Source organism: Ictalurus punctatus, chromosome 3 (genome assembly GCF_001660625.3).
Source record: "Ictalurus punctatus breed USDA103 chromosome 3, Coco_2.0, whole genome shotgun sequence".
In the NCBI taxonomy this organism is placed as follows: domain Eukaryota; kingdom Metazoa; phylum Chordata; class Actinopteri; order Siluriformes; family Ictaluridae; genus Ictalurus; species Ictalurus punctatus.
Genome location: NC_030418.2, coordinates 25,617,651 through 25,638,258, shown reverse-complemented (window position 1 = coordinate 25,638,258; position 20,608 = coordinate 25,617,651). Strand labels below are relative to the sequence as shown.

The 20,608-nt window shown below is 37.8% G+C and overlaps 1 protein-coding gene across 4 annotated transcripts in view; it reads left to right on the top strand.

Moving 5' to 3' along the window:
- The window catches only part of LOC108263613 (regulator of microtubule dynamics protein 2), a 45,677-nt gene that overhangs the window by 5,886 nt on the left and 19,183 nt on the right, over positions 1–20,608 (top strand). For all 4 annotated transcript variants that reach the window (XM_047154064.2, XM_017464623.3, XM_017464622.3 and 1 more), the window contains exons 3-5: positions 14,514–14,688; positions 16,133–16,235; positions 19,882–19,942. In XM_047154064.2, coding sequence (XP_047010020.1) covers positions 14,514–14,688; positions 16,133–16,235; positions 19,882–19,942 — 339 coding nt within the window. The remainder of the gene's footprint in view (positions 1–14,513; positions 14,689–16,132; positions 16,236–19,881; positions 19,943–20,608) is intronic.

Here is a 20,608-nt window from a genome sequence, read left to right as displayed (position 1 = left end):
TTGGATTAAAATAGTTGGAAGTTTAACTCTATACAGCTCCATAGACTCCTGTGCAGAAATGTTGCAATAAGTGCTAGTTTACCACTTTGGTTGACATTGTGTGCAGTGTCGATCTTTCTGGAAATATCATAGTTCCGGAGTCATGATGTCATTATTTCCCCTGAAATCAAAATCGGTGTTTCAGAGTGTTTTGTCCCTTAGTGTTAGGGACACCAATACAACAGTAACTGCAGAAACAAATATAAAAAATGTTTTGGAGATAGTTCATCACTTCCAGAAATTTTATTTATTTTAATTAAAGATTCATCCAGTACTAGTCTTGTGTTCATCCAATGAAATGCTCTCTAGAATGTGTATGTCCTACCCCTGGGAGCAGGTTTTGCACTACAGTAGCAGCAAACATGGTTTGTTAGTGCCTTTTTGACTGTGCATCTTCTAGCAATCTAGTTCCTTTTCCACCCATGCCTTAGCTGAGGAAAAAAATGAGTTTGAAGAGGGTGAATTTGTGGGACGTTTGTGATTATATGATGGGCATTTGGTGCATCTCAAATTCTATTGGTTGTTGTGTTAATCAATCAAGCCCTTCAACATGCAGTCATTTGGTTCTGTGTGTTTCTGTAACAGCATTCACGTTCATCTTTTGTACAAACGTCATGAGATTAAATTTTGCAAACCATTAAGTGTTAAACTGTGCTTTTGGGTCTTTGTTAGTCTAAAAAGAAACAGGTTGTGCAAATAATGCAAAAGACACTGCAGATGTTTCACCTAGAAAAATATGATCGTTTAGGCAGATGTACCTGTAATATGGGATGTGTGAAGAGCAGAAATGGACGGATTGTAAAAGGAGTTTCAAAAGTAAAATGTGTATGAAGTATTGAAAGGTGTACAGGTGTGTGTGTGTGTGTGTGTGTAGCTGGATGATTGCTTGAACATGAAATGAAATGTTCCAATACTTTGAAAAGAGTAAGTGGGTAAGGAGTAAATGGATAAGATGTGTTTGTGTGTGCGTGTGTGCCAGAGAGAGAGAGAGAGAGAGAGAGAGAGAGTGTGAGAGCGAGACAGGAGGCAGGATATTTTGGCGGCATACTCGGCAGTGAGAGCACTGCAGCAGCTTGTCGAATCGTCACCTGATTTGACTTCAACTCCACACATCTTCTGCTTCCTCCATTGCTTTCTTTTTCTCTAAACTCATTTTTAAGTGCTTGACTAAAACTCTAAAACTTGGTATTGGATGTGGAAGTTAGCCAATCGTATCGTGTTAAAATGCTAAAGCCCTCTGCCTGAATGTTTTCTTTTGTGCTTAGTTCAAGTGGGACTATCACTTTGAGTGTGTGTATTAAAAGAATAGTACGTAAGAATAAGAGAGTCATAAAGAGGTACAAAAAGTTGTTTATAGAAGTCATTTCATATACTTGTTTTCACAGTTCTTTATGCTTATACAGTCCTCTCTGAAATGTTTGGGACAGCAAGGCCAAATCTTTTTTTTTATTATTTTTTTGCTATAGACTGAAGACATTTCGGTTTGAGAGCAAAAAGTGAATATGAGAAGATCAGAATTTCAGCTTTCATGTCCTCATATTTACATCTAGACGGAAAACAACAGCAGGTATGACAAAAAACATTGCGGGAAACATACGAACCCGTGTGTCAAGCACGGTGGGAGAAGTGTCATGGCTTGGGCTTGCATGGCTGTTTCTGGAACAAGATCACTAATCTTTATTGATGATGTAACTCATGATAGCAGCATGAATTCAGAAGTCTACAGAGAGAACTCAGAAGTCATTAGGAAATTAGTTAGCTTTATTATGTTTTTCTGCCCCCAGTAGAGGGCACCAAACCAAGAACTCTTGCAAAGCACCAGCAGCCAGAACTGATTGATGGCGCCTCTTAAATTTCATGAAAACCCATCTTTCCTTTGTTGTGTAGTTATTAAGCAGCAACAGCACAGGAGTCAGACATGTGTCTAGCAGCCTCTCTAATTAAAGATCTCTTTTGCTCACTGTAGGATTGTGGAGGATTAAGAAATTCCTCTCCCCGAGGCCCCTTTCCTGGCAGAAGCCCAACCCAGCTGCATCCACGTTCTTAATCCCTGCATCCATTTCCACAGCTTTCGCTGTCTTTCAGGCCTTTCCAGGAATCCCTACCATACCTGATCCTGGTTAAGACTTCTTTAAGTTACGCCACTTAGAAGGAGGAGCAATGTGACCCTACTCTGGGAATACTGTATTCTGGAAATTTGCTATCATTATTACGAGAGTGTAAACATTATTCAGTGGACATACATTTCCTGACCACTGTATTACGAACACTTTTACAGCTGCACATTCATGCTTTTATTCATAGAACAAGCCAGTCATGTGGCAGCAGAGTACTAATCAAGAAAATCAGACCCTATCTCACCGAACAGGCTGCACAACTACTAGTCCAGGCTCTTGTCATATCAAAACTGGGCTACTGCAATGCACTACTCTCGGGCCTCCCAGCCAGCTCTATTAAACCCCTTCAGATGATTCAGAATGCAGCAGCACTTCTCATCTTCAACCAGCCCTAAAGAACCCATGTCGCACCCCTCTTCATCACCTTCCACTGGCTTCCTGTAGCTGCCCGCATCAAATTCAAGGCCTTGATGCTCACGTACAAGACCTTGTCTGGAATAGCACCTCCCTACCATAACATTCTCCTGAAAGCTTACATTCCCTCACGCCATCTGCGATCAGCTAATGACTGACACTTAGTAGTGCCTATTCAGCGTGTCTCAAGGTCCCTTTCCAGAGGCTTCACACTAACTGTTCCTCAGTGGTGGAATGAATTTCCAACCTCAATCCAGACCACAGAATCTGTCACTATCTTCAAAAAACAGCTAAAGATCCACCTCTTCCGTGAACACGTAACTAACCCCTAAAACGCCAACCCCACATTATCCTAAGAAAAAGAACAATTTTTTTTTAAAACAACTCTGGCACTTACACCTACTCTGCACACTTTGCTTTTCTAGAACTCAAATAAAAGATCTTGTACAGAAGCAGTACTTGTATTGTTCTCCACTTGATATATCGCTTTGCTTGTATTCCCTCATTTGTAAGTCGCTTTGGATAAAAGCGTCTGCTAAATGAATAAATGTAATGTAAATGTACTGCATAAAATCAAGAACCTCAGTTAATGTTCACATCAAACATCATAATGGGTTGTGGGACTGAGTCTAGGCTGGTCTGGTCTGGTCTGAGCATTTCAGAAACTCAGTAGGAATCTGAGGATACAGTGGGCACAGAAACTTGGGTGATGTTTTGCCAATCATCAGGTGTCCAATGTTACTGGTGCTGTGCCCAGTGAAGCCCCAGACTTCTGTTCCTGTCTGACGGGAGTGGAACCTGATGTTGTCTTCTACTTCTGTAGCCCATCCACCTCAAAGTTCACCGTGTTGTTCATTCTGACAGGTTTTATCTGTTCCCAATGTTTGTAAAGAGTGTTTATTTGAGTTATTGTAGGCTTCCGTTTAGTTTGAATGAGTTAGAATTGAAAATTCTAGGAGATCAGCAGTTTCTGAAATGCTAAAACCAGCTGTATGTCACCAACAACTATGCCAGGATTAAAGTCACTCTGATATTTTATGTAAACATTAATTGAAACTTTTGACATGTATTTGCATGGTTTAATGCATTGCACTGCTGCCAGATGATTGGCTGATTGGGTAATTGCATGGATGAGTGGGTTTAATAACGTGGCCAGTGAGTGTATACTTGCATGTGGCAGTATACGTAGAAAAGCTATAGTTGATTTAGGTGTTGTGGTTTGGTTCATTGCAGGTTTTAGGATGTACATGTGTGGTGAGCGAGCAAGCTAGTTCTTTTGTCTCTCAAACCTCTGCAAAAATCGTTGCACATTTCCATAAACTACTCTTAAGATAATATTCTTGGGGTGAACAAGAAGATGACCACCATCCAAAAAAACAAACACACGCAAAGGCTGAAACAGACACTTGATTTGGAAAATTATTATATGTATTCTGTCCAGGTTTATTATTTTCAATTTTCAAATTGACATTAGATTTTAAAACTAAGCATCTACAAGCCTGATCCAGTCTCACTAACCATCGTTCCTATAAGCTCTGTTGATTGCATGTTGGTTCATAAAGTTTTGTGCAAATTTTGTGCGTGTTGTTTGCCTGTGTAAAGGCTTTCTTCGACAGTTATTTCTGTGTTGTATCCACCTTGTTCTTGAGCACCCAGTGCATTGCTCTTGGATGCTTCATTCTGATTGGTCAGAAGGTTTTAATGCATTTTCTATAACAGCACTAACTTTAAGTATTCTGACACAGGAAGGTCTTCAGGACTTTGGGCTTTGCTGTTTGTTGTAACTAGAAGTGGATAAAATGTATGATGTGGCATTTATTAATAACTACAAATGGATAGGGTTTGGGGGGACGGTGGCTTAGTGCTTAGCATGTTTGCCTTGCACCTCCAGGGTTGGGGGTTTGAATCCCTGTTTGTTCTCTCTGTGCTTCATGGGTTTCCTCCGCAATCCAAAGACATTCATTGTAGGCTGATTGGCATTTCCAAATTGTCCATAGTGTGTGAATGGGTGTGCGAATATGTGTGTGATTATGCCCTGCGATGGGTTGACACCCCATCCAGGGTATCCCCCGCCTTGTGACTCGAGTTCCCTGGGATTGGCTTCAGGCTCTACCGCAACCTTGTGAAGGATAAGCAGTACAGAAAATGGATGTTAGTGTTTGTCAATTGCTGTGGCATAGGAGGAATAAAACACTTAAGGATGTACTGCTGTTGGACGACATTTTCCTATAACGGTATGCCTCATTGTATTTTATTGTTTATTAAATAGCCTTAGTGAATAGGAAGCATTTCATGGTGGGTGTATAGACACAACATCAGCGCAATTATGTCTCAGCTCAATCCGATCAGAGACTTGAGACACTTTTTTTGCTCTACAGTGTCCATTGCTGTTCCTCCTTCCCCTTGTGTTACTATGAGCATGCAGACCCATCAATGACTGCAGGGGGCTGACAAGCTGTCAGAGCCTTATATTTATCACATCATGTACAAACTTGTAATCCCTTTGACTGTGCCGAGCACATACGTCATAGCTGTCTTTTGTTGCTTAGGGACATTAACTATCACATTTGAACAATTTAGTGTTGATTTAGGAATATTGTTTATATAGGCCCAGACTTGTTAGAACTTTCTGGGCACTGTGAATGAAATAAATAAAAAAATCTCCTTTAGATAATGAAAATACCGCATGTTCATATGGTATGGTGTATATATTTTATATATGATTGCAATACTAATGTAGAAAGATATGATGTTCAAACTTTATACGTTATTTGGAAATTGAACTGTGAATTAACCATGTCAATCAAGTCATTCCCTTGATATCGTGTAGCTTTATTTTTATTAGGACTAATCCTTTTAGTTGGAAATGTGTTTTGTTCACCCAGCAACTGACAGGATGATACATGGGTTTAGCAGATGACTGTTTGCCAAGTTTAGACTCATTCATCTATCCCTGTCGTCAGTGTTTATGTTGATGATGTACTCTGCTTCCTTTTCAAATCTGTGTATTGTGCTTCCATTTAGTAATCCCTTTTTAACTTGGCCACCCACCACATATCTATACTACGTTGTCTGTTTTATTTTATTGTACCTGTCATTACAAGGGGAAGCTCATCTGCTGCACTTGAAAGAGTGATAGAGTGAATATTGTTGGAGAAAGGTATTCACTAGCAACCTTCACTCTTTTTTTGCTTACTTCACTCATTATTTTTGAGCATGAGGACATTTTTATCTGAGGACGTTTCTACAAAATTCTATCGGAAATCAAGGTCGATGCTCATAGTCAAGCAGATGGAACAAAAAAAACTGGACAGGAAATGGTTTGTTTGTTTTGGCTTGTTCTCTGTTTAACAACGTCCTCCTTGAGTTCTTTCATCACTGACTACTTTTACATAGGACAGCAATTATCTAATTATTGACCTTAATCTAAGTAAGGTAATAATGTGATTAAGGTGTTTACATGAGTCGCTTTTAGAATACTCCTGTCATGTAGCCATTTTACATGTTATAGAAGATAATTAGATTAAGAGCCGTCATTACGTCACAGCGCCACGCCGTCCAATGTCCCTCCAGAATTTCACGTATCAACATACAGTTCATCTTCGTTATGGTACCGTATATAGTTTTGGGTGTTTTTATTAAATTTTTTACAACCGCTTTAAGTGCAGTTAATTATTAGTCATGCTACACGTGCAAATAGACGACTGCTTGAAGCCGTGGGCAAGGTCTCAAATCGCATATTTACCTACTGTATAGAAGCCAAGATACATGTATTATTCCCCACTACAGGCCTATAGTAGGCAAGTATGCAGTTTGGGACACAGCCGAACTCTCTTGTTCGCCGTAAAACGTAAAACTGCCGTGTGTGATCGTGTCCTGTCGCAAAATGCGGTGAAAATGCTCACACGATGTTCATAATGTGATTAAGGTGTTTACATGTCTGTAATGCAGGCCCATAATACGATTAAAACAGGAGTAATCCACCTGTCTTAATTCGATTAGAGCTTAATTAGATTATGACCTTAATTAATTTAAGGTTGCTGTTTACATGGTTGTTTCTTAATCAAATTATGGTCTTAATTAGATTAAGAGTGGATTATTGCTGTCCATGTAAACGCAGTCAGTGACTACGTTTACATGGACAGCATTAATCTAATTCTTGACCTTACTCTGATTAAGATAATAATGTGATTAAGGTGTTTACATGAGTCAATTTTAGAATACTCCTCTCATGTTCCCGTTTTACATGTTTTAGAACATAATTAGATTAAGAGCCCGCGTCATTACGTCACCGCGCCACGCCGTCCGACGTCCCTCCAGAATTTCACGTATCAACATACAGTTCGTCTTCATTATGGTACAGTATACAGTTTTTGGTGTTTTTATTAATTATTTTTTTATGAACGCTTTAAATGCAGTTAATTATTTGTTATGTTATACGTGCTAATACACAACTGCTTTAAGCCGTATAGACAACTGCTTGAAGCCGTGGGTATGTCCGAAATCGCGTACTTACCGTCTATATAGTAGCTGAGATACATGTATTTTCCCCACTACAGGCCTATAGTAGGAAGGTATGTGATTTGGGACGCGTCCGAACTCTCTTGTTCACCGTAAAGCGTAAAACTGCCGTGTGTGATCGTGTCCTGTCGCAAAATGCGGTGAAAACTCCCACACGACATTTATAATGTGATTAAGGTGTTTACATGTCTGTAATACACGTCCATAATGCGCTTAAAACAGGAGTACTCCACCTGTCTTAATTCGATTATTGCTTACCTTGATTATAACCTTAATTAGATTAAGGTAAGTAAAAATTGCTGTTTACATGGTAGTTTCTTAATTAGAGTATGGTCTTAATCTGATTAAGTGTGGATAATTGTTGTCCATGTAAACGCAGCTACTGTCAGAGACTTCTGCCACCTGGTTCATTGCCAGCCCTGATGTCTTACTCATGCAATACGGCTGCCAACAGGTGGCATCTGTTCAATACCAGTGTAGCTGATGATATCATCAGAGATAAAAAGACACCACAGTAAATAATGAGAAGTGTGGGAAGAATCGATGAGAGATGTGGGATGGTGGGTGGTGTTTTTGTTTTTTTTAAACAGAGAAAAGTCATTTGGTTTTCTGGTAGTAAAAGCTTATTTGACCTTAGGTTTGAATGGATTCTGAAGCGCGAGTAGCCCAGAGACTGTTTAAGTGTTCAGGCACACTGAGCCATTGTCTACATACTCCAGGGGGCTGATGTGGATGAGATCACCTGAATTCATGCAGGTCCAGGAACTGTTGTTATGGCATCAGCTCCGCAGGTGTTTGGCTTGAGAATTTCTCCCTTTGAAAGACTGTTTCCTTTGGGATTGTCAGTGCCATGCATATTTAAAGCTTGGAGTAGGCCTCAGTTTAATTTGCTAGTAGTTTGGAACTTTCTTTAGGGACTGTACAGTGTCCAGAAGTCTTAGACACATGCAAACAATTTCTGAATAACAAAAGGTTTCTAAATATCAAAATGTGCTTTAAAAGCAGTAAACAGGAAAATAAAAACTAAATCAAATCAGTATTTTGTTTGACCTTCTTTTGTGTTTAAAATTGCATTTGGTTAAGTATAATTTTGTTTTTACGGTTCCTGTCCCTATCTAACTGTAAGTGGAAAAACTATAAAATACAGTTTTTATTATTTAGCTATATGCTATTAGTATTTTTTTCTAGATATAGTACTATCACATTGGTGTGCATAACTCTAAGGGACAAGGACATAAAGGCTCTGAAACCTCTATTTTGATTTCCGTCACTTTAGGCACTTTAATAACATCCATCCATCTTCTATACCGCTTATCCTACTGGGTTGCCAGGCACAATCACATACACATACACATTCACACACCCATTCATACATTACGGACACTTTGGACATGCCAGTCAGCCTACCATGCATGTCTTTGGATTGGGGAGGAAACCAGAGTACCCAGAGGAAACCTCTCAGCACGGGGACAACATGCAAACTCTGCACACGCAGGGCCATGGTACGTGGCGAACATGAGGCATGAGGCGAACGTGCTAACCACTAAGTCACTGTGCACCCTACATTAAATAAGTTACATATTAAGGAATAACGCTCCCTGTAACAATTTTTTTTGGAAAATTCATATTTGAATTATTATAATGTAATATGTTATAACAATTTTATTATTATATAATGTAAGACACAAATACAGAAAACATCAGTGTTCAAGAAAAATGTTTTTAGGTAACCTAAGACTTTTGCACAGTAAATATACATCTATGTAAAAGGTCAAACCATGTTATTATGGGATTTTAAGAGAAAAGTGCATCAATATATTTAGTGAGACATAGAGAGGGGAAAAAGAGAACAGTTTGTGTTTGATTTATATGTTATCAGTGCACTGAGGGCTATTTGTCATTAATGCACCGTCAACCTTTATAAACAGCAGAGGATGGTGAACAGAGAGGTTTTTTTTTGTCTGGCTTGTAGCGTATCATGGGATGCAGAGCAGGAATGTGCTGATCTCTCAGTATTTGGGAGAACAAGCAACAGTTTCGAGCAGAAAGTTCTAAACAGTCTTTGCTGATGAATGAGTCAATTGGTGGACGTGTGAATGAATAAATAAAGTCAAAGCATGACCGAGCCTTTTCATGGTCACTTCCCAAACTCGGCTTGGAATACGGGAACCCTTGGTTGCCGTTCAAATGAGCCACTTATCTCCTTCTGGTGAAACTCGTTCACAGTGTAGGCACAGAACACCTTCATTCAGCATTCATTTACACCCTGTTGCAGCACGATGTTTACTTTTGACCATCTTGATTCCTTATTTATGAATATGTGGCAAATTATGGGAATTTGTGGCCCAGGTATCAGCGAAGCAGTGCCAAAAAACTAGCTATAAAGGCAGTCATTAAGCAAAAGCATGTGAAATTCTGTCAGTGTTTTACAGAATAGTTGATTTCAGCCTTGGATCTCAAAGTATGTATTTATAACTGTTGACTTTGGGTGGAAAAGAGATCAATGCTTGTGGTCTTCAACAAACATAAACATCAACGCAAGAAGAATGTGTCAGTTTTTCATTTTAACATTTCAAGAAAGATGACATAGTAAACATTCATAAAAATTGAAGTAATATTGAAGGGAAAGATAGAGTTGTGTGTTTTTGTGTTTTGTATATCTACTTGCTCTAGAGGATTCTCCACAGGAATCCCTCCACAGGAATATATATTACTGTTCAAAAGTTTTAGGTGCATACGAAGAAATGCTGTAGCGCAAAGATGCCTTCAAAATAAGGAAATTAAATGTTTCTACATTAAAAAAAAAAAATACAGTAAAGAGCAGTAAACTGTAGTAAATGAAACAAAGTCAATATTTGGTGTGACAAAATTTTTTTTAAATAGTACAGGTATATATATATATATATATATATATATATATATATATATATATATATATATATATATATATATATATATATATATACAGTGGGGGAAAAAAGTATTTGATCCCCTGCTGATTTTGTCCGTTTGCCCACTGACAAAGAAATGATCAGTCTATAATTTTAATGGTAGATTTATTTGAACAGTGAGAGACAGAATAACAACAAAAAAATCCAGAAAAACGCATGTCAAAAATGTTATAAATTGATTTGCATTTTAATGAGGGAAATAAGTATTTGACCCCTCTGCAAAACATGACTTAGTACTTGGTTTAAAAACCCTTGTTGGCAATCACAGAGGTCAGACGTTTCTTGTAGTTGGCCACCAGGTTTGCACACATCTCAGGAGGGATTTTGTCCCACTCCTCTTTGCAGATCTTCTCCAAATCATTAAGGTGTCGAGGCTGACGTTTGGCAACTCGAACCTTCAGCTCTCTCCACAGATTTTCTATGGGATTTAGGTCTGGAGACTGCCTAGGTCACTCCAGGACCTTAATGTGCTTCTTCTTGAGCCACTCCTTTGTTGACTTGGCCGTGCGTTTTGGGTCATTGTCATGCTGGAATACCCATCCACGACCCATTTTCAATGCCCTGTCTGAGGGAAGGAGGTTTTCACCCAAGATTTGACGGTACATGGCCCCGTCCATCGTCCCTTTGATGCGGTGAAGTTGTCCTGTCCCCTTAGCAGAAAAAAAACCCCAAAGCATAATGTTTCCACCTCCATGTTTGACGGTGGGGATGGTGTTCCAGGGGTCATAGGCAGCATTCCTCCTCCTCCAAACACGGCGAGTTGAGTTGATGCCAAAGAGCTCCATTTTGGTCTCATCTGACCACAACACTTTCACCCAGTTGTCCTCTGAATCATTCAGATGTTCACTGGCAAACTTCAGACGGGCATGTATATGTGCTTTCTTGAGCAGGGGGACCTTGCGGGCGCTGCAGGATTTCAGTCCTTCACGGCGTAGTGTATTACCAATTGTTTTCTTGGTGACTATGGTCCTAGCTGCCTTGAGATCATTGACAAGATCCTCCCGTGTAGTTCTGGGCTGATTCCTCACTGTTCTCATGATCAGTGCAACTCCACGAGGTGAGATCTTGCATGGAGCCCCAGGCCGAGGGAGACTGACAGTTCTTTTGTGCTTCTTCCATTTGCGAATAATCGCACCAACTGTTGTCCCCTTCTCACCAAGCTGCTTGGCAATGGTCTTGTAGCCCATTCCAGACTTGTGTAGGTCTACAGTCTTGTCCCTGACATCCTTGGAGAGCTCTTTGGTCTTGGCCATGGTGGAGAGTTTGGAATCTGATTGATTGATTGCTTCTGTGGACAGATGTCTTTTATACAGGTAACAAACTGATATTAGGAGCATTCCCTTTAAGAGTGTGCTCCAAATCTCAGCTCGTTACCTGTATAAAAGATACCTGGGAGCCCGAAATCTTTCTGATTGAGAGGGGGTCAAATACTTTTTTCCCTCATTAAAATGCAAATTAATTTATAAAATTTTTGACATGCGTTTTTTTGGATTTTTTTGTTGTTATTCTGTCTCTCACTGTTCAAATACAACTACCATTAAAATTATAGACTGATCATTTCTTTGTCAGTGGGCAAACGTACAAAATCAGCAGGGGATCAAATACTTTTTTCCCTCACTGTGTATATATATATATATATATATATATATATATATATATATATATATATATATATATATATATATATATATATATATATATGGCACCCTAAAATAATAATAATTTAAAGATCATTTTCTAAAATCCAAATAAGCTTTACAGATCTTTATTGGAAAGGGTTAAACGATGTTTTTCATGCTTATTCAATGGACCATTAACAATTATTGCACATGCACCTGTGGAACAGTCCTTAAGACACAAACTGTATACAGGTGGTAGGCAATTAAGGTCACAATTATAATAACTTAGGACACTAAAGAGACCTTTCTACTGACTGAAAATCATCAGAAGAAAGATGTCTAGGGTTCCTGCTCACCTGCATGAACATGCTATAGGCCTGCTGCAGGGAGGCATGAGGACTGCAGATGTGGCCAGAGAAATAAACTGTAATGTCTGTAATGTAAGATGCCTAAGACAGCACTACAGGGAGACAGGAAGGACAGCTGATCGTCCTTGCAGTGGAAGATTACATGTAACCATGTGTCCCCACCAGACGTGATCGAGAACTTGTAAATGCCTTGGTGGAAGAGTGGAGTATCATCCCACAGCAAGAACTGACAAATCTGGTTCAGTCCATGAGGATGAGATGCACTGTAGTACTTAAAGCAGCTGAAGGCCACACCACATACTGCGTGTTACTTTTAATATTGACCCCCCTTTATTCAGGGACTCATTATTCCATTTCTGTTCCTCAAATGTCTGAATATTGTTCAGTTCAATCTTGTTCAATCTTGTTCAGTCTCCAGTTGTTGAATGTTTTATGTTAATACACACATTTACACATGTTAAGAAATTTTCTGGAAATAAAAGCAGTTGAATGTGAGAGACACACAATGCATTCCACTAATATTGGCACCCTTGGTAAATATGAGCAAAGAAATCTGTGAAAATTGTCTTTATTGTTTAACCTTTTGATCTTTTGTAAAAAAAAATTCACAAAAATACTCTTCTCTCATGAACCTCAAACAACTGCAAACACAACACAGGTTACCTCATATTTATACCCCTGTGAAACAGGAAGTCATGGTTGAAAAATTTCCTGTTCCTAGTCAACCAGGTGTACGAAAACAAAATGTAAAACATCAATGGGGATATACTTAAAATATATTTTTCTCATATGAATTCATAAGGGTGCCAGTATTGTTTCACACCTATATTTAACAAAGATTTTTTTAACAACCTGTTTTGTTTCCAATTGTTTGATTATTTGATCTCTGTGAGAACAGAGTATTTTTGTGATTTTTTTTTTTTTTAAACAAAAGATCAAATGGTTGAACAATAAAGACAATTTTTTACAGCCTTCTTTGCTCATATGTTCCAAGGGTGCCAATATTAGTGGAGGTCACTATATATAATTGACCATGTATGCACAAATTAGAACTGTGCATAGTGTAATAGTCACAACTTTGAAGAAGCAGTATATATTAATTTAGTTAGCAATCCTCTAAATGGCTTTTGCTATTGAATTTTGACATGGTGTCTCAGCTTATGGACCACAGCCTTCCTATATCCTAGCTACAACAATAGTATATCCTAGCAATAGTCATAAAACAAGAAGCTGCATCATATAATAGCATTAACGCTATTTTCTGCTCACCTTAAAGGCCATAGGAGTGTTATTTTAAATCAGCGCCGTGCCTTAAGGGTGAGGCACCAAAGTTTCAACATGTACTGTACAGTGTGTTGTATATGTTCCTGGAAGTACCTCTGTTTGCATGGCCCGCTCCAACACATCTCCACAGAACCACAAATGACGCACATTGCCCCTGCCAACGTTTAATGGATCTCTTTCATGTCTCCACTTTTCCTACCCTCAGTCTTTCATTGGTACTTGAGTCTGTTATTAATGCTGCTTTTTGCACCTTGCTGTCTACTGATGTGAGGTGAAGGTGTTGTATACTTAAAGGAACTCATGGGGCTTTTTTGAAGGCTGTTAAAATGTATACAGACTTTGCGTGCCTCACATTAACAGTAAAAAACAAGTCGCATAGTGGGTTTTTTTTTTCCTTGCTGAAAAACCTTTAGATATCAGTTCAGTGCTAACATGTCAGTGTGTCACTTCAAAGCAGCAGGCCGCTATAAACTATTAACCAATATACTCTTCTGTTTAAATGAACCTTGTGGCTGTTTTGAATGTAAACTTTGAGTACTAATCAGTTTCTGGCTGAATCTGTTTGACTGTTTTTGTGAAAACACTTGTTAAGATTGGAGTTAGATTACTTCTACCTTGATTTTCATTAAAAGGGAGTTCCTTACCTTCCTGGATGTTGTGGAGAGAAATCACACAAGACAGAACGTAGCAGTGTTTGAGCTAGCAGACAGTAAAGAAGCCTCACACTCTCTGGGTTTCACCATGTTGGCTCATGCAGCATATTTTATGCTGAACAAAATGAAGTTAGGCATCACGTTTGTTTTTTATAATTGCAAGCCTGTAAAAGTTGATTATAGCTGAAAGCAAGAAATGAAATGTGCCAGACTGCCAGGCTTTGCCAGTACAGCAATATAAACAATAAATGCAAACTACAAAGTACATTGAGATGAGTGACACTGAGGTCAAACCTTAATGTTCAAATTGCTGTCTGTTGACGTTTGTTCGAAAGTATAAACTTTTATCTTCACACTTCATTTAAGCCCATAATAGAAATTAAAGGTTGTTCATGGAATGTGGTGCTTAGTGATGGCGTTTGGCATTAAAGCTGCACCTTCATTTGAAAGGTCATCTGTCAGCCACTTTATAGAATCTGTTGACCTTCTAGTTTATCTATTATATTACCTCTATATTAAGGACTATTTCTTCCTTGTGAATTTTCAGGTATATCACAGCACTGACAGATACAGAAGAGGAGTATGAGAGTGAAGAGGATCGCAAAGTTGTAGAGCCGCTGGATGAGCTCACGGTTCTGTTACAGAGAGCAGATGGGCTGCATGCTTGTAACGGAGATGAGAAGAAAGAAGGCTTGTCCGCTCTGCTGGAGAGGAAAGAAAAGGTAGATTTCACCAACACTCATATATTTCTAATAAGTTCCCCAGACAAAATAATTGTGTGTAATTCTCATGTGTATTTTTTTTCCCCCCAATACTTGGTTACTCTCCCCCTTACCTTTATAACAGCACCAATATTTCATTATATTTAAGAGCATTATTGAACAGCATTTCAAATATATACAGTGGTGCTTGAAAATTTGTGAAACCTTTCAAATTTTCTATATTCCTTCATAAATATGACCTAAAACATCATCAGATGTCAGAAGTCCTAAAAGTAGATCAAGAGAACCCAATTAAACAAATTGGCAGTGTTGGGTAAGTTGCTCAGAAAAAGTAATCCACTATAGATTACTAATTTACTACTTTAAAATTGCAATTTGATTACATTACTGATTATTGAGTGTATCAGTAATGTAATCAAAACCTAGCAAACCTACAGAAATACACTACAAAGTGAAACTCGTAGTTCTTTCAGTAATTTTAGCGCGCGTCAATGTGTGGCATGATCAGAAAAAGTTGGATTTATCATAAAACTTGCCTCGGGTGTTGTCACTGATTGTAGGACTACCAGACCGATAAAATATAAAACTTTTCTAACTAGGCTAGTTTGGTGTCGCTAGCCAAGGGGAGGCACAGCTAAGCTGTAATTGTATGGGTTTAGCTGCTACAGATTCATGCAAAATACATTATATTTCCATCTGCTCTGCTCATATCATGTTCAAGTGAACCGGAACTCATATAGACATTTACACACCTTGTTTTCCTGCTCATCAGAGGATGTTAGTGTTTATGTTTCAACCCATTTACTGGTATAAAAAAATAATAAAAATTGCTGTATATACATTTTTCCTCACACTGACTATGTGAGCTAGCGTTTGGCAAAATTGAGAGTCTGTCAGCCAATAAGACACAAGTATTTTACTCTTATTTTCTTGTAAATCCTGTCTGATTGGTTTCGCCTCCGTTCACTGAAGATATAAAATTACAACACCGCTGTCTTCTTTTACTGACGTTCAGTTAAGTAGTGACAAACCACTCTAAGTGCAGAATTATTCGAGGCTAAAGAAAAAATCTTTGGGGCTACAGCCCCGAATACCCAGGCCAGGTTACACCCCTGGCAGCCACGCAAAACGTGATTTATTTTTTAAAATTATTTTTAAAAAATTTACTTTACTTTTATTTGTAATGCACGTAACGTAATGTTATTGACACCAGTAACTGCAATACAATTATATAAATTTAAAATGTAATGCGTTACATTACTGTGTTATTATAAAAGTAACACGTTATACTCAATTTTGCAAATGAGACAAAAAATATTATACTTGGTCATTTATTTATTGAGGAAAACGATCCAATATTACGTATCCGTGAGTTGAAGATGAGGCCATTCATGTGATATAATTTAGTTGTAGAAGTCAACTGAAGTTTTTTTCCCTAAATCAGTATGATAAGACGTGGCAGTACCTTTGGCGGTTAACCAGAGCCTATGCTGATGCTCATGACCTGGCTGGAGACGTACAAGAGAAGAAGCAATATGCTGAAACAGGTAATTATTTTTAATTTTAAGATTTTCATCTATTTGCTGCATTTTTCACACCAGAATCACTTTATTTGCTAAATATAAAAGTATTCAGAAATTCAACTTTTAGATTAAATTTAAATACATTAAAATACAAATACTATACAGGTCCACATATATGCACATACAGCACTATATACTAACGGAAGATTGGTTCTGCTTATTGGTTAGTGATGGCTTGTTGATAAGAGTGACTTATCAACATTGGGAATGACATGACATCACTGAGAAATGGTCAGATGTCGTGTGGTATTGGTTCTGATGGAGTGATACCAGTTACTTGAAGGGAGGTTTGGGGACCAGTGATTTTACTTGTACTGATTAAAACATTATACTTTCTCTCATTGGGACGAAGAGAGGAACACATATCTTAAAGCATGTAGTTACTTTGCAAAGAGCAATGGAGAGATTAAAGATTTCAGTGCAAACAGGTAGCAGGCCTGCACAGTGTGCCTGTTGAAATTCCACTGGAACCCCCAGCTTTCATAAAGCTAATTTCCTCAGACCTGTAATGTATGTATGGGCTTTGTGTATGTATCAACCTAACATATGATTGACAACCACACACGTGTTATTGCTCGCTCAAGCACAATGAATTTTATATTACTGTTGTGCAGCTTTGAAATAAAGGTTTGCACCAAAAAGAAATCCAGCTTAATCACAGTTTGAGTGAGTTCCCAGTGAGTTCCTTTAGACACATTTAAATGTTTTTTTTCTTTTCCTGTATGGTTTGATGTAAGCTTACCCTTAGACAAAATTTGCAGAATGTTAGTTCCCAAGAGCCTTAATAGTTGAAAATGGTTGAAACAGCTTAATCAAAACACCAGTCCTTATATTTAGAAAATGAGTCCTCTTTACTGTGGATCAGCATAGGCTGCATATTTCTCAGCAACACGACATCTGTTAACACGTGTTTCATACTGTACACATGTCTGCAAAAAAAATTGTCAGCTTTCGTGGTTTAAAGATGTGTTTACATAAATTACCATTTTAAACGTGATAAAGATATACGATGCTTTAGGAACCCATGCCTAATTCTGACGTTTACATTTATGGCATTTGGCAGATGCCCCTATCCAGAGTAACTTACAGAAGTGAAAGGACATTACATTTTACGTTTATCTCATTTATACAACTGAGCAGTTGAGGGTTAAGGGCCTTGCTCAAGGGGCAGCTTGGTAGGATTTGAACCTGAGACCTTTGGATCAGTAGTCTGATAAGCTACCACTCAATGGTTAAGGCATTATTTCTTTATTTTTATTTTATTTATTTATTTATTTATTCAATTTTTTTTTTACAACAATGGCACTTGACAGGCAAGAACAGAACAGTTTATAAACGTAGGCCAGGTCTGAATGTTTGTCTTTACTTTACAGGGAACCTATTGTGCAAAATTCACAAACCAAAAGACTGCTTTGTGAGCAAGGGTCAATACAAAGCAGGATTTGCTAAAAACTTGATTCTCATGCATGGATCAGTACCAACTGTTCATGATCCAGCTTCATATCTAGAAGACATACGTAGCGCACTTTATATTTTGTGAATGTTTGAAAATCGCCTTTTCAAATGTGCTTGTTAGCATATTGCATGGCTAAGCTGTCTCAGATTATATTCACAGAGACCAGAGCTATGTCATCATTTTTATTTTTAATCAGAAAATGCTTCCTGTCTGTATAATTCATACATTTAGGGCTGAACACCGGTATGTACGCCGTCAGTCATATTGATTCTCCTGATTTGTTGTTGCCGTAGTATCCGAATCACGATCTGTAAAGGTACAGCCCTCTTCTGGAAAGGGGGTGGGGAGCAGCAGCTCATTTGCATTTAAAGAGACACACACGAAAACAATATGTTTTTGCTTCCAGTCAAAAAGGGGCATTTACCACATGGTATAATAAATGATCCGTGCGGTATTTTGAGCTGAGACTTCACAGACACATTCTGGTAAATGATGACCTTCGGGTTTACTAGTTTTGCTCATACAAACCATTTTGCCATCACACTAATGATATGCTGCACATTAATTCTGAGGAACTAAGCTAGAAGTATGTATTGTTTTAAGTAATTTGTTTTCTCCTTAAAGTCTTTAATATGACATTATTGAGTCAGTAATTAAAAAAGTAAATTTTAATAACAAGGATTTTGCATATATACCAAATTCACCTGTCAGAAATCTTTGCATAAGATCTAACTTAAGATAAACAAATTAAATCAATACATGTAGATGCAGCTAAAACCTAGCAGAAAGCAACATAAAAAAATAATCCCATTGATTAATTGCAAACAATCTGCAGGAAGACACAAACCCCAGTGAATCGTTAGTTTAGCAGTTTAGTTTGGCTTATAGGCTAAATTTCCTGTGTATTTAAATTATCCGAATGCGTCCAGTTCAGTAGGAGTGTGATGAATATTGGTAATGCCAGCACTTTGCTGTGTCTATCATGAACCTGAAGAATTGGGAAGGGATGTTAAGAACTGTAGTGACAATTAGTGTTGGGTAAGTTACTCAAAAAATACTTTAAAATTGCAATTTGATTACATTACTGATTACTGTATGTAAAAAGTAATGAGATTACTTTACTTTCAAGTTACTTTCAAAACCTATCAAACCTACAAAAATACTCTACCAAAAAGTTGTATTTATCATAAAACTTGCCTCGAGTGTTGTCACTGTTTGTAGGACTACCAGACTGATAAAATATAAAACTTTTCTAACTAGGCTAGTTTGGTGTCACTAGCCAAGGGGAGGCGCAACCAACTATAGGTTTAGCTGCTACAGTGCCATGCAGAGTACATGATCTTTCCTTATGCTCTGCTCATATCATGTACACGTAAACTGGAACTCATGTAGACATTTACACACCTTGTTTCCTGCTCAGCATCAGAGGATGTTAGTGTTTCTGTTTCAACCCATTTACTGGTATAAAAAAAATTAAATAAAATACAATCTGCGTATATACATTTTTCCTCACACTGACTGTGAGCTAGCGTTTGGCAGAATTGAGAGACTGACAGCCAATAAGACACGAGTGTTTCCACGAATACTTTTGTAATGCATTATATGCAACTCTAGTGACAATATACTGCCTCTTAACATCCCGTGCAAGCCAATGTCACCAGCCAGCACTTCTAGCCCGAACATGATGACAGGCATAAATATTGCCTTTGTTTTAACCCATAGTACCTGAGATTTAAGTAAAATGACAAAGATTTCTGATTAAATGTGATCAATGGCCACGTATGTTTTTTTAGTTCAATAAGTAGAGATCACAGAAACAGCTGTCTGTACACCAACTGATGTTTAGTAAAATGCATTGATTTTAATTTAATTAAAAGTTCGTACATGTTTTATTAACAGATACATTGGGAAGCGGAATAAAAAGAAAACTGATAATCTTTCTAAATACTTGAGCCAGTATTTTCTAGTATAGTCACCTTTAAAGATATTAATATACGATTCACCAGCTAAAGAAGCACCAGACCAGCACTAATCAACATACATTTGTCAGCATGGAATTAATTCTAGTCTGTACGGTTTTCTGTATAGTTAGAACCCTTTTATTCAGTTTTATGTTTTATGAATATCTAATAGCTAATCACTCTTTCATTGCAGGGAAGCAAATTGGAGAACAAGCCATTTTAGTGAATCCCATGTGTGCTGAAAGTCATCAGTGGTAAGTGTTTATAGCTGTGTCTATCAAAAATATATATGTACCTATCCGGTGAGACATCGTTCAGCTGTTTTATACAACCTCTGGCAAAAATTATGGAATGACCACACTTGGAGGATGCTCACCCGGTTTTTTACTTCATAGCAAATAAACAAATCACAGATATCACATAAAACAAATTTTTGTTTAATAGCTGAACATTCTGGCTTCATGATGCATACCTCAAACAAGTTAAATGAAATTAGTTAAATTAACGGCATTTTCCCCCAGATCAAGTAGAGGAAAAAATGATGGAATCCCATTGTAGTTTGCATTTCTAAAACAAATACCAGCACAAGTCTACAAATGCAAATTAGTCTGCAGTTAAAAGAGCGTGCTTACAGACTTTAACCTGGGACTTTTTGAAAGGAAATATGGCCCCAACAAGAGAGTTGTCAGTTGAAACAATGGAAAGGATTATAAAACTCATTCAGGAAGGGAATCTGACACAGAGTGTGGCAAAAGATGTTGGTTTTTCCCGGTCAGCTGTGTCTAAAATTTGGTGAAAGTATAAACAAAATGGGAAGGTTATAAAAGGAGAACATGCAGGTATAAGAAAGGGATACGTCAAAGCAATATGTTTAATATAGAAAATGCACAACAAAATAAATGAAAAACAAATGGGTGGAA